We start from the raw sequence: 15,073 nt of genomic DNA, 5'->3' as shown, positions 1-15,073 counted from the left end.
ATGTAAACCTGGGAAGGACTAACTACAGTGAATGCGGAACTTGGAAAAAAAACTTTCCAAAATCAGTTCAGATCACTTGCAGGACTGGACAAGGTAAATTGAGTCATCTGCTGGTATAAATTTTATATGAGATCCTTTTCATTGTGAATAGCACAATTAGTAGAGTCTACTTATATCTAGCATTTACACAGCAGTGTCATGGAGGAAAAACGTATCTGCATGCCCACTGTGTGTAGTTAATTCTGAGAAAGACTCATGTTCTATACATACACAAATTCAGATTTTTTTTATTAGAGGTACTAAGAGTGGCAGAGAGAAACACCAGGGGAAAAACAGCAGGGAAAAAAACAGGACAAAATTATACCAATGTTCAATTACTTTCCCAGCACAAGCAACTCTCGTGAATCACTACTTCTTACCTTGGAGAAATTAATTTCAGTTTTATTGACCTTTAAAATCAATGTCACACCTCACTTTAGTCTTGCACAAAGCCTTGCATGTAATTGGAGAAGGTACATCCTTCCCCATAGCTTCATTTTTAGCCATTTGAGAACTAAACCCAAGTAAACAGTCCAAAGCCTGAACTGCTGCTGAAGACAAAGTATTTCTTCGCTCCATGGAAGTACATTGCTGTTCTCTCTCCTGAGCCCACAGCAGCATTTGTGTAGTCAGCCAAATGAGCAAGGGGTCTTTCCAAGAACTAACGGCCAGTTCCCTCACGTGATTCACCATGCAGGTGAACCAATTTCAGAGACAGCTTGGAAAAGGGAAGGAATGTGGTTGGGACACAGAGCAAAATTTAACAGCATCCCACTCCATGACAACCCACACTTCAATAGATAAACTGCATCCACACCCTGAATAGTTTTTATAACCTTTATACTTTCAGCTAGAACTTAGTCTTTGGGGCAAAGAACTGGGGGAAAAAAATGAACATTATTGGGAAGCCTATTCTGAAGCCATTCATAACCAAAATATGCTCAGAAAAGACAAAAAACATAAAGCTTGAGGTATCATGCACTATTCGTCATTACCTTCAGCTCCCCATTTTGGACTTCAGCAATGACTACCATGATGATCACTGGAAGCTGTATTATATAAAGTCTAACAAGGCAGGTGACAATAGCATCCCTTTCTGATTCTCTGAAGCAACACCAAGTTCTTTCAGAGGCACGTACTAGTCTATCATTAGCCAACACAAAGCACAGAAAGAACATAATATAAAAACATCATCTGTCACCCACTTGAAACCTACTGCAAAAGACAAGAAGAGACAATTTATCCTGAAATAGAGGCAAGTTATATTTCATAATGGACTTAATCACAATTGTGACAGAACTGTCACTTTTTTAGTCAACGAGTTCCTCCCTGGAGTAGTAGTTCTGTGATGACAAAGAGAGCTAGGGAGAACAGAAGGGAAAGGACTAACAGCATACACTGTCCAGGTGCTCTGCAGCAGGTTAAGAGTTATTAGGAACTTTGGTCTACCACAGTTTTTATGTCAGAGATGTCTGCTTTCTTCCCCCTGCATTCTTTCTCCAATATAAGAATCTGTCACAAGCAACTTTACAACTTTAATCTGCTTTACAGCTATGATTGTTCATGAAACAAACACTGCCTAGAAGTATTTTGATTTTAAAGAGTATGAGTGGAGTGAAGGACATTGGGCTATCACATTCCCAAAAAAGACAACCACTATTTTAATACACTGCTTCCCTTATGTAGTCTCTCTACAACTACTAACATTACTTTGAAGTTTTGAAAGCAGTTTACATCACCTGAAGAACTTCTACAAGACATCTCCTTAAAGCTGCTCCAAAACCCAAATAGCAGAACATACAGAGAAAGGATAACAACAGTACTTGGTGTATTTTAAATAATGTTTTAGTGTAGAATTTCAATTCATTCCATTGAGCAAAAGCCTAATTTTAAGCATCCCAAATGCATCTATCACCAGCATTCTTCCCTAACAGAAACGCTACTTCCTGTTGAATTAAAGAGAGATAGCAGCTGACAGCACCAAGAGAGGACAAGCAACAGTATGGAGCATTGTCTTCTAACACCTGTATATGATTCTGTTCCTATCCTTTCTAGCTGAAAGTAAAACTGCTGATTGGAACTGCTGATTGCAGAATGATAAATGGCCTGACACCGTTGCAGGGAAGTAAACTTCTTATTTGTGATAACACAACTACAAATCTCAGGCAAATCAAGGTCAGTAACTGAGCTACTAGACAATAAAACAGCAATAAATTTACAGATTCTTTAGATATGAAAAGCTGTTAAAAGTTAGTAATTTATTTGGCAACATCATTGCTCTATAAGCAACAACCAATACACTATTGCATCTCTTGAATGGGGTTGGAGTCAGCAAGACTGATTCTATAGATGCTTAATTTAATACTGAGCACGTTTTATAAAGTATTTGTCCAACAAATCTGACACCTGACTTTCACAGCCGAAAACTTCAATTATACAATTTTTAGATTAACCCTTAGAAATGAGGAACCCCTTAAAAAAAAAAAAAACAAAAAAAAAAAAACAAAAAAAGAAGTCTTTCCTTCAAGCACACTGTTACAAGAAGCTTGCTTCACAGCATAATAGCAGACAAACTAGTCTTGTAACACAAAAACACAATTTTAAAAAGTCCACAAGCTTTTCCAAGTTTTCAATGACAAACAGAAATGCTGGTCAATACTCAAACTCCTCTTCTGCAGCCAGCCACCATTTGCTCCACCTCAGCTAGATCCTTATACTGACTTCTGTGAATCTCTGATTCAGCTTCAGCAGCCTTGGACAGACTAAAGATATAGAGCACCTTGAAGCCCAGTGAGAACCAATTAAAAGTCTTTCTGCCAGCCTAACTAAACATGTTTATAAGAATGTGGGGAAAACAACAAACAACAGAAAACAATTACAGAAGACAAGGAAAAGGAAAAACTATTGCAATGTTCATTGAAGACAGACTGGAATGTCCAAAATTACTTGAATTCTGAAGGTAAATGCTCTCAAGGTATGCTCTCATCATAGGCTTCTCATACAAACTGATCCATTTTCATCTTCAGGGAATCAAAAAGTTCTTTTCTTTTCTTTCCAATGAAGGTTTACTGTAATTTATATCAACCTGAATGTAACCACAGCACAGAAGCTGCAGGAGGCAGTAAGTCTCAAGAGAAGCTGACATAGTCAAACTATGCATCTGCTTTAATGACCCATTAATTCTTACTTTCTAATACACATTCAATACACATATTTCAGTTTATTAACTCTTAATACCTGTCAACTTATTACCTCTACGAAAATCTCATACTACACTACACTGCAGTACTGCATAATGCCAAACAGATCTAAATAAAAAAAGAAGCCCAGCTTCTCTGGCAGCATTCTTTGGCAAGTCCCAGATCAATTTCTTTTGGCAAGAACTGTGTGGCCTTTGACCAAACTGAAAATAAAATATTCAGGGTTAGGATGTCTTGTTTGACTAACTCTCCCATAATAGTTTTGATATTTTCCCCCGTCAATGGACTTATCAAACAAGAGAAACAAAAAAACTCCACAATTCTGGAATACAAAAATGGTAGTTAAGCTGAGAACAAATTCAAAGTTTTTCCTCACCCTTAGATTCCAAGCAATCCTGAAACACAAGACTGAATTTTGGTTCAGACAACAACATGATTCAATAGAATTCTTAATTATTAGTACTTTACTAAAATACAAGCCCTCCATTTTCCTTACTAAATGGTTTTCACACCTGTCCTTCATACATTGACTTTCATTGCTTCTATAGACCAACCTGTTTTAAAACATTTGATTAAAGACATGACCTAGCTTCTCTTGATATTAATACATTTCAAAGAAAGCTACTTTCTGTGTACTATATAGAAAAACAATAGATTTAATAACCAAGATGGAGTTTCATTTTCAGATATCTCTAAAATGGGTAACAAAGATCCAGTAAAAGAAATAGCTGGAAAAAAACATTTTGAAGACATTCTGAAGACAAATAATTTTAGGAGACATTCATCCCTTTTACCAGTCATCTCTCAGAAATCACAGAATCATAACCTATCCTATCCTGTATCTATAACCTCAGATGGAAGGGAATCACAAGGATCATCAAGCCCAACTCCTGGCCCTGCACAGGACAGCCCAAATAATCCTGCCATGTGCCTGAGGCACATCTTCCCCCCACATACAGGGTTGTCCCATCCCAACTGCAGAACCTGGCACTTGCCCTCATTAAACTTCATGCAGCTGGTCATATCCAATCCTGTGATTTGTCAAGGTCTCTCTGCTGGGCGTCTATGACTTCCAGGGCTCAAGAGCTCCTCTCAAGTTGGTGCCATCAGGAAACATAGTAACAATACTAAAAAGATAAAAACAAGATGCCCAAAACTTGTACATGCTAAAAAAATAATCAAGTAAAACACTGCCATAGGAATACTCTGGATTTTCTCATGTGTCAAAGGAAAAATATTCAAACTTCAATCATGAGCAGTTTAAATAAACTGGATTCCTGTTGACATTATGTTAGGTCTTTTTCAACCTACACCTATAGACAGCTCTTTCCTGCAAATCTGATCTTTCAAGTAAGCCACAACCTTCTCAACCCAGAAACTTGCAGGAAACATGTAATGATACATTCTGACAGAGGAAATTTTTGAAAATTAAGAAGAAAAAGTCAAGTCAGAATGCAGGAAGTGTTTATTACTGGAATACTACAAGGCAAGGACTTTGATGTTTGACTCCAGTCCCTCTTGATTTCCTCTTTTCATGCAAATGAAATCATTAGCTGTTTACTGGAACATAAATTGCACTGCAGTTATAAATAGAAGATAAGTTAGTGGGGGAAATCTCTGAAACATTCTGACAGTCAAACACAGAACTACTTTAGGAAAGCATACTCACATATTCTACAAAGCACAGTATTCTTGACAAGGAATGTGTCAGGTATTTGACTAACCTGCCACTGCATTTAGGAATAAACAACACACAGCAACTGCTGTCAGGTGCTGAAAGCACTAAAGCCAAATGTTACTGCCCACGTTAGCAAGCACGTACACACACATACGTTACACAGGCACATCTCTCATTAAAATGAAGGTAATAAAAAACCCTGAATTTGCTAAAGAGGAGGCAACTAGCACACACATACTGAACCCTTATGAGTCCTCTGATTAAATCAACATTTAACAGTCTGACTGCTCATTTAGAAATGAAAAGACAAACTTAGAAGCCTAACTTTCTTCATGATTAACTGTATACACAAGCAGATAATGACTTCAAATATTTGCATGACTTTCGCAAAACCACCTTCCATCAGAGTACAATCTCTATTCCCCTTATTGGTGCAAAATTAAGATGCAATTAGTTTGTTCAATAACCTTTGATTTCAACAAACCGATTTCTACTCTACCTTCTATTGTCACTGAACATAAAATCTGACATTTATATGAAAGAAATGTTTAATTAGAATTTAGTGTCCCCTAGTGCTGGGCTGAGCCTGGATGGCAGCTAACTGTTCCCTCAGTCACTCTGGCACAGATGGAAGAGAAAAGGAAGACCTAAAGTGAAAAAACATTTGCTTACCACCTCCCACAAGCAGACTCATGCCCAAGTGGTCCCCTGGCTGATGGAGGCCACCTACCCTGCTGCCTCCACTCTCTTTTTATTGCTGACCATGGCACTGCACAGCCCAGGGTGCCCCTCTGGTCAGCTGGGGTCTGCTGTCCTGGCTGTCCCCCCTCCTGGCCTCTTGAACCCCTCACTGAAGGGGTCAGCAGGGTGAGAAAAAGAGCTGGCCTTGATGCTATGCAAACACTGCTCAGCAACAGAAAACACAGGGTGTGTGTTATCACCACTGTTTTGTGTTATCAACACTGTTTCGGTCAAAAATAAAGAACACAGCACCATACTGGCTGCAATGACGAAAATTACTCTACCCCAGACAGGTCCAATACAGCCTACTTAAAAACAACAGGAAAAACTTGAACCTAGTATGTCTATCTAATGCAGACAAAGTAGGCCCCTTATAGGCTGACTAAATAAGTTGTGGAGATTTCACTAACTTTGACTAACTAGGCCCCTTTGATTAAAATTACAATTCCGTCCTTCTTAATATAATTACAGTGTATCTGCACCCAAATAAAACATCTACCCGCCCCCTCCTCTCCACATTTTCTTTTTCAGCAGTCACAATTAAAAACAGTGTGTAAAACACTGTATTATTTCAAACTGGGGAGGTGCACAATGCTTAATTTTGAATACTCTGCATCTGGTCATCACTGTGGATGGAATTCTAGAGTCGTGCTTTGGGTCTTGAAAAACTGTGTATATAAGAGAGAAAGATTCCTCTGTTCTTAGTCTAAATCTCATCCATCTTCTTTTCAGTTCTTTTCAGAACAGCTTCTAGTTCCTCGCTTGTTTCTCTTGCCCAGGTGCAAACAATTTTCAAGAAACAGAGTACCTCACAATAATGCCATGTCAACATCTTTGTTATGAGGCTAAACAAAAAGTCCACCCACTGCACTGCTCTCACATTGAAAGGAACAAGTTCCTCCATTTAGTATTTAATATATATTAAGTGTAAACTGAAAGTTTCTGCCATATTTTGCAGCAGCTGCTAAAGCAGGAGTCCCACTTAAATATCCAGCTCAAGTAATGCAGTTGCAGTTAGCCCTTCCTGAGTAATCAGTACAGACAGAACATCCACCTGACATTTACCTCAAGCTACACAATGAGTGTCATATACCTGCCGTGCTCACTGCACACTGCAGAAGACAGAATACTGAAATTAGAGCACAATACATACAGAATGCTTCTCTCGTGGTAGAGACTGCCCAGTGTGGAAGTGCCACAGTAAAATCAAGCATCTGTCGAAACAAAAAAAAAAATACAAGTGCAATGTGCTGTGCTGTACAAGAATGACAAGCTAAATACAAACCTCCTGGTAAAAACCACTTACAAAAGATGTCTGGCAGCTAAGGACTCTAAATAGCACAACTACATGATGCCATCTAGCAAAACCATAAAGGCAGATGACTAGAAAGTATATAGCAAAAAGCAGCTTACAAGTGCTTAAAAGAGTATCAACAACAGAAAGATACACAAAAAGCCTGACAACTAATTTCCCAGTGTGATGAACAAATCCTCTAACATCCACAAATAAAGACAGAGCTTTGAATGTAACACCTCTCCCATTATAAAGACCTAGCTTGTAGGGTGTATTATTTAATGGTCCATCACACAGAAAGAAAAAGGCAAGGAAAAAGGGGTGAAATGCAGAAGTTCAGTATAGGTTGTACTGGGGGAAGTAGGAAAGACTTGGCATGCACAGTTCTGGTTCACACTCAGACCAACAGGACACTGATTTTGTCCTGCTACTCATCCAGGTTTACATACTTGGAGGAAGAGAGCAGTTGAGAACAATTCTACGTGCAATCTCGTAATTCTTATGTCTGAAAAGCACATGTGAAATCACCTGGCAGTAACATTTTACCAATATTTCTGAGAGAAAGCAAATTACTGAAATTTATCTAAGATCCTTTGCAAGCCAGAAAAACAAAAACAGTAAAAAGTAGCCAGTGGCTAGCTAACTAATTATTTTCTTCTTTTACTAAAACTAATGAAAAAATGGAGAAGGCTGTGCAGAGGAAACCAAGCCACACATTTACTCTAGACTAGCTTCCCCTATCTTCCCAGTAATGCAACAGAGGTGAGTGTGTGCTGTAGTAATTATTTGATCTGTAAGAAAGTAATTTTTAAATATACTGTCTGCAATACTTAGTCTGGTCAATTTACCCTTGCAAAAAAGTCCATTACATGGACCTTGCCTAATTAAAATAAATGCCATCTATATAGCAATAAATGTTATCAACGTTAGGATCAAGGAGCACCTGAAAAAATACACTACTTCTTTAATATAAAAGATTATTTTCAGTTTCATGACTATTTCTCTTCTAGCAGTAAAGAGCAAAACCTTCTTACACATATATTTCTTTCAAAATGTTTAATAAAAGCAGCTTGCTAAAGGGAGAGGAAGAAGAGTCTTGGTCTTTTTCTAAGAGTGCTTAAGTTAAAGCTTCATTTAAGAGCACTTTAAAAACTGGAAAGCACTGCTAAAAAGGCTCTGACAATGTTTTTGTCTTTGCCCTATACCAGTTTGCCATAAAAAATGGACTTTGCCACACTCAAAGTTATGCATAGAAAAATCATCTAGATTACAGATGAAGCATGCTATGAAAGCAGGGATAACCACACCAACTGCATGCAAATGACTCAAAATCAGCATATCCTCAAAAGAGCCCAAAAGAAGGATTTACCCAGCAGCATGGTAAAGAGGCACTTTACTCATCTTGTAGTAAAGAGAATTGGGGTACTGCTCCTCCCACACCTCCTATCTTCTCCTAGTCTGTAATTTAACTATAGATATGAAATAAAAAAAATAAAAAATGCCCAAAAGGTAGGAAACTATGAAAGAAAGAATTTTTCACCACAGACATTACACACTTTGTTGCTATTAGGCCCTGAACATTTGAGAAAAAGCATGTCTTTGTCCAGGTTTCAACACATTCATACATCACTCTTCAACTGCAAAGCCAATGAATTCCCAGTAGACGCCTCTTCAAGTTACACTTGTTTGTCTCAGAAATTTTCCAGCAAAACTTGGGCGCTTCTAAGTTGACATTCAGCCTCCCGCTGAAACTGTTTTCATGAGATGAAAAAAAGACTAAAAGGATACAAAGAAGACATTACAAAACCTGTTAATTTCTTACAAAGGCAAGTCCCCCCAAGATCTCTGCATCACAGTATCCGTTTTACTATGTCAAATCTTAAGAGCAGGAAAAACACCACCCACATATTGAATATTTTCGAAATTCCTATGTAACCTTTCACTCAAGTACCTTTAAGATTAAAATATAAAATTCAGAAACCAACTGAGACACTCATATTTGTAAGAATAATAAAGAAACTATATTTTAATACTAATCAGATCAATATAAAATAGCCTATCTGAAGCAGGCACATTAGCTTCCTAATAGCTTATTTCAATACAATTAAAAATATAAGTTGGAGACCTATTTGGACACAAAGCTATGCTGCAAAACCAAATTTTCAGCAATAAATGAAATTTTTGAAGGCCAAACATAAGCAACAAAGATCAAAGATAATTTCTGTAACCAATGAAGTGATTTAACATTACGTCACTCTCACAAATGACATTTTAGTCTTCAGCTAAGAAAGGGTAAAAAAACTCTAAGAAATATTTAATGTTGCAGATGACTGCAGCAGCCAGGTATTTTTCAGGTATGTAAAGCAAACTTTACATGAGTCTTCTTTCAGCAAGTGAGGAATTGGTTACAGATCAAATAAACATTTTATCTTGGTGGATGCCAGGTCTCTCTAGCTGCTTCAATTTGTTTAGTTGTGGCAACTGTATAGAGTATAAAAGCAGCTGAGTGCACTGCTATTATTTGAACAGATTCCCAACAAATACCAAAATAAAATTTTTAAAAGGAGGAAAAAAAAAAAAAGAAAACAAACAAACCTACAACCAGAAGAAAACCTACAAGGATGAAACACAGTGGAGCAAGTTACAGAGCAGGACTATCTCACAACCTCTCCATTTTTATGGGACTGAATTACAAGATGCCAGGAGAACCTGTAATGAACAGCTACCCTGTACTCAGCTATCATTTTTAAGTGATATTCTAGTTTCCAATATTTATCACTCCCTTTTCTTGCTTCAGTGGTTCTACACCACAACTCCCTTTTGCTGTGGCTTTGACCAATCCTACAGATGCCTGGAAAGGCTGACCTGGAACAGAGACTAGACAGAGCAAAAGGAATAAAACAGGTATTTGTATTTACTGAAAGGATACACTTTGGGCAGTGCAAAAGCCTGTCCAGGGCTACACCTAAATCAAATCCAAGATGGATCCCAGTCATGAGTTTTTACACTTTTATAAGTTTTTATAACCTACATATTGGGGTCAATTGTCCAACCACAGCCCCAGGTTACAAAGTCTCAACCCCCTTCCCTTCACCACTGTTTATGCTTTTTGGGTACTGGTTGTCCTTGATTCTGTAGCTGGGAAGGGACTATTTCATCTAACTACCCTGTGGAGAGAACTTACTTACACCTAATGTGAAGTTTCAGAGTTACAGACTAAGCAGCTGAGACTCTGAAAATTTTAAAAGCTGAAACCCAAGGCATCACTATCACAATACTACAGCACTGGTTTACTTCATTGCATGTTTTTCATTCCTATAGCAACTGGCTATTGCTTTGCTTTAAATGGATGAACCTGATTCTCCTTTCTAGACATGTTTCTTGAAGGATTTCCAAATACATGCAGGTATTGTGATGGCTCCCTGAAAAATTTTAGTAATGTATTTTCTTCCAGTTTATTACCTGCTCCTCCAAGGACACCGCATCTGTCATGTTATGCAAGCATGCACGTATTTCAGCACATATCCCTTATAACCTATCTTGACTTTGGATTACAGAAATAGTTACGTGTACACAGAAAATACAGATTGAAGAACTGCTGGTGGAAAAGAGCAACCAGAACACATACATTAGGTACAACTTAATTAGGCCAAACTAGTGGGGAACACAACATTAACAAACAAAAAGGCCACGTCCAAGAAGCAATTACAAATGCAGTTAATTGTGTTCAGACACCAAGAATAGGACTGAGGGGTGGTGTGTTTGTTTTACAGCTGCCAGAAATTCCCATCATTGAATCCATACTGCAGCAGCAACCAGACAACAACTCCAAAGTCTTGCTGTGATTGTTCATCTCCATCACACCACTCTGAAAACAGGATTCACTTGAGCATCTAACAGTCTCCTGGAAACACTGAACTCATCAATGCATCACTAAATGGATCTTCCCAAAAAACTGCTTCCTAGTAAAAAAGACTCTTCCATGTACACTTAGAAATTACAAAGGTAACTCCATGCATGTAACACGTTTTGCATACAACTTACATGAAGTTAAGCCACATCCACTAATGTTTAAAATCTGAAAGCTAGGTTAAATGCATTTACCAGTGAGTGTTCTGAGAAAGCTATTTTTATAAAAAGGCATTCTTTGGCCAACACAGAGTCCTTGATTTTATATTTTTTATTTATATATTCTCTGGCCAATCCAGTCTACTTTTTGTATTCTTTTTCTTATTTTAAAGTAAACATTAAATTGCTTTATCCTGTTGGAATAAACAGGAAGGATATCTTCAGCTTTAAATTTACAGGCTTTCAATCAAGCTTGTATCTCATAAACTTGCCTTTGACTGTTCCTTAGACTTCATATAGTTTCACAATGACACTTTACAGACCCTATATTGCTCTTCTTTTCTTGCTCTCTTGAGAAAGTCTCACTTAAATGCTACAGTAAATCAGTTCTACTGGAAGTAAAGACTTTGTGAAAACATTTTCAGATGTGTAAAGTAAGTTAGTTTGCTTACTTAAAGTTAGGATAACAGAGAACAAAAAAAAAATTCATACTGGAAAAACAGCCTATAGTATTATTTCCAATTTTAGAAGGAAAACACATGACAAATGGTTTAAATCATGCACCCTGTACACAGGAGCACAAGCAGGCCCAAAACCAAAGTCCAAATCCCAATGCTTCATGTCTAACAAAGCTCACAAAGAGGGTATGCTACAGCTCCTGCATTTAAGCCCCCTGCCCTAAAGATGACATCATAACTCTTTTTGTCTGATGTCTCCACTGCAAAATCCCAAGGGAGTTACGGCTATCCATGTCACTGTAACCGTTCAGTTCCTTTTTCTATACAGAGGAATATAATGTATGTCAGTGCTGTGCTTAGCAAAGTCAAATAATTTATAACTTTGATGCACACCATTGCAAAGGTAGACTTTTAGACTTAACATTAACTACTGTCTTTTGATACACCACAAAGACTTGTGCCACATATTGCTCCTGGGCAGACACAACGCTCCCCACCTTGAAATCTTTACAGCCTAATTCCTACCACTGCAGCAGATTTAGCACAGAGTCCTGGCTAAAAAACATGAAAAAAAAAAAAACTGGGTGAAAAATCACCCAGTTTATACCAGCTGCCTTAAGTAACCTAAGCCAATCCTGCCAGCAATCACTCTTGCCACTCCTGACTTTCCCCAGCTATTCAGGCGTGTAGAAAGAGAAAAATGCTCATATGCATTCAATTCAACAAGCCTTCAATTTCACATGTAGAAGCAGAAATCATTGTCTACTGAGGTTATCAGAATGCCACCTGAAAAAATGGGACTACAAGAATATGCTGTGAAACACAGAAAGAGAGAAACAAAATGCTGTTGTAGCAGGTATATACACAGATGACAGAGTTACAGAATAAGCTGGGTTGGAAGGGACCCACAAGGATCATGGAGTCCAACTCCTGGCCCTGCACAGCATCATCCCCAGGAGTCACACCATGTGCCCAAGAGTACTGTTCAAATGCTGCTTGAACTCAGTCAGGCTTGGTGCTGTGACATGTTAAAAAGCAAACGTTAATCAAGAAAACCACTCTTTATTCACTACCAATCAGTAAATTTGTTTTAGACGCAATGCCCTGTCAAAGAGCATATAATTTACCAGCTTCCTTCCCATACTATCTTGTTCTCCTAAACAGGCACAATTTCAAGAGACTTCTATTCAAATCAATGAACTGGATTAAGTAATTTACTTGCCACACAAATTAAAAAACAAAAGCAAGTTTGCTCAACAAAGTAAAAGAAAAGTTGGTTGCTTAATCACATCCATACTATATCTCATATCTAAACTAAGAGTGTATTACACTTTAATAACACACCACATCAAATTAAACTACTTCCCTGATAGAACTGTCATTCTCCATAGTGACTGCCTTTTTCAACAAAAAAAAAAAATCCAACACACTGGTGGAAGCACACCTTCCTCAATGTATCATGGCAATATACTCACAGTATCATGGCAAACTATTAAACAATTAAATCAGTTAAAATACAGAATTATGTAATAATGCCATTTCTTCATTTTGACTTCTTCTCATTATTCACAGACCATTTCTGTCATATAATCCTCGCCCCAATTTTAAGATATTTTTCACATGCTTTACTCTGAAAAGTCTTAGTAGAAAAGGGTTGCTCAGCATCCCAGAGTACTTGAGGACCTCATAAGTGCCAGAGTTCTGTATGATAAAACTCATGGAGTAGAGGGACATCCGACATTAGAGCCATAGATAAGTTGAAGGAGAATAAATGTGCCAGGTTCACCCAGGCCTTCAAGCCCAACGCTGGCCTGAAGACCTGGCCCCCATATCCAGGCCCCTATCTTGCCCAGGGCTCCCTATATTCCTTCTTCTATGTATTCATATGGCAGCACTTCTGCGAACCCCGTAACTGAAGGTCAGAACTACAAACTCTGCCGGGTTCCCCCGCCCCAAAATCCGTGCACCTTTTCCCCACCTCCTCCAAAACACTAATACTGTTCCAGCCACACTAGGTTCCCCATCCCCTCTGCCCCCAAGCCCACAGCACTCACTCTGCAGCGCCCTTGGCCCTATCCCACCACCAGGCTCCTCTTCCCCATAGCACCTCCCAAAAACCGCTGGGCACCCCCTGCCCAGCGCCCCCGGCCGCACCTCACGGTCCTTGAGGCCCAGCAGCAGCACCTCCTCCATGAGGGTGAGCCGCGTTTCCTTGGAATCGCCCTTCTCGTCGTCGCCGGACTCGTCCCGGCGCCCTTCATCCTCGAGGCCGCCGCCGGCGCCCCGCTCCTTATCGGCAGCGGCGGCGCTGCGGGAGGCCTCGGTCCGGCGCTGCACCAGCCCGGAGCTGCGCTGGGTCAGGGAAGTCATGGTGGCGGGGAGACAGCGAGGCTCGGGCGGCGGCTCGGGGAGGGGACGGGCCGGGCTGGAGCCGCTCCGCCCTACGCGGCCCGGCCGGGGGCAGGCATGGGGAGCGGGCCGGTCCCGGGGCGGCCGCGCTGGCGGCGGCGGCGGCGGCTCAATATGGCGGCGCGGGCTGATGTCAGCGGAGGATGTGGCAGCGGCGGGCGGGGCGGCGCCGGAAAGGACCCGCGGCTGAGGGAGCGCGGCCGTGACCCGGGGCGGGAGCTGCGCTGACTTCGGGCGCGGGGGTGCCCTTCCCCACGGCCGCCAGTGCGCTTGGCTTCATACAGACATTAAAGTTGGAAGAGACTTCGAGACAATCCAGTACAACCGTCCGCCCTGAACTGTCCCTGTAACCCCTAAACCACATCACTCAGCGCCGGACCCAGACAGCTCTTGACCTCCAGGGATGGTGGCTCCAGCACGTCCCTGGGCAGCCTGTTCCAAAGACTAATCACTCGAGTTCAGACACAAAACCGTGTCCGAGTGCTGGCGCAGCGCCCCCAGCCCCTTTCACCCCCAAGTAAAGCATTCGAGGGCAGGTGAATGCGGCGATGGCAGCCAGGGCTGGTGGAAGATCAAGGTGTGGCCCAGGATCGGGGCAGTGACCGTACCTGGGGTTAGGCCCAGGACCGGGGCAGTGACCGTACCTGGGGTTCGGCCCAGGACCGGGGCAGTGACCGTACCTGGGGTTCGGCCCAGGACCAGGGCAGTATCCTTACCTGGGGTTCGGCCCAGGACCGGGGCAGTGTCTGTACCTGGGGTTAGGCCCAGGACCGGGGCAGTGTCTGTACCTGGGGTTCAGCCCAGGACCGGGGCAGTGTCTGTGCCTGGGGTTCGGCCCAGGACCGGGGCAGTGACCGTACCTGGGGTTCGGTCTTGGTAAGGCCGCACCTCGAGTGTCCAGCGAGCAGTGCTGGGCCCCTCATAGGACACTGAGGAGCGAGTCCAGAGAAGGGCAGCGGAGCTGGGGAAGGCTCTGGAGCAAGAGTCTGATGAGAAGCAGCTGAAGGAGCTGAGGGTGCTTGAGAAAAGGAGGCTGTGGGGACCTTATCACTCTTTGAAGCTTCCTGAAAGGACAGTGTAGCCAGGTGGGGGTCAGCCTCTTGTCTTGGCAGGACAAGAGAATACAGCCTCAAGCTGTGCCAGAGTAGGTTCAGGATGAATATTAGGAAGCATTTCTTCACAGAAA

General features: G+C 41.0%; 1 protein-coding gene across 1 annotated transcript in view; it reads right to left on the bottom strand.

The window, feature by feature from the left end:
- GOLPH3 (golgi phosphoprotein 3) overlaps positions 1-14,028 on the bottom strand; it is a 32,038-nt gene extending 18,010 nt beyond the window's left edge. The window contains exon 1 of the mRNA XM_056514036.1: positions 13,633-14,028. Within this exon, the coding sequence (XP_056370011.1) occupies positions 13,633-13,848 (216 nt within the window). The 5' untranslated portion in view covers positions 13,849-14,028. The remainder of the gene's footprint in view (positions 1-13,632) is intronic.
- Between the last annotated feature and the right edge of the window lie 1,045 nt (positions 14,029-15,073).

Source organism: Oenanthe melanoleuca, chromosome Z, assembly GCF_029582105.1.
Source record: "Oenanthe melanoleuca isolate GR-GAL-2019-014 chromosome Z, OMel1.0, whole genome shotgun sequence".
NCBI classification, from domain to species: Eukaryota; Metazoa; Chordata; class Aves; order Passeriformes; family Muscicapidae; genus Oenanthe; species Oenanthe melanoleuca.
Note: the sequence above shows the minus strand (reverse complement) of the source record. Positions and strands in the feature narration are given on the sequence as shown.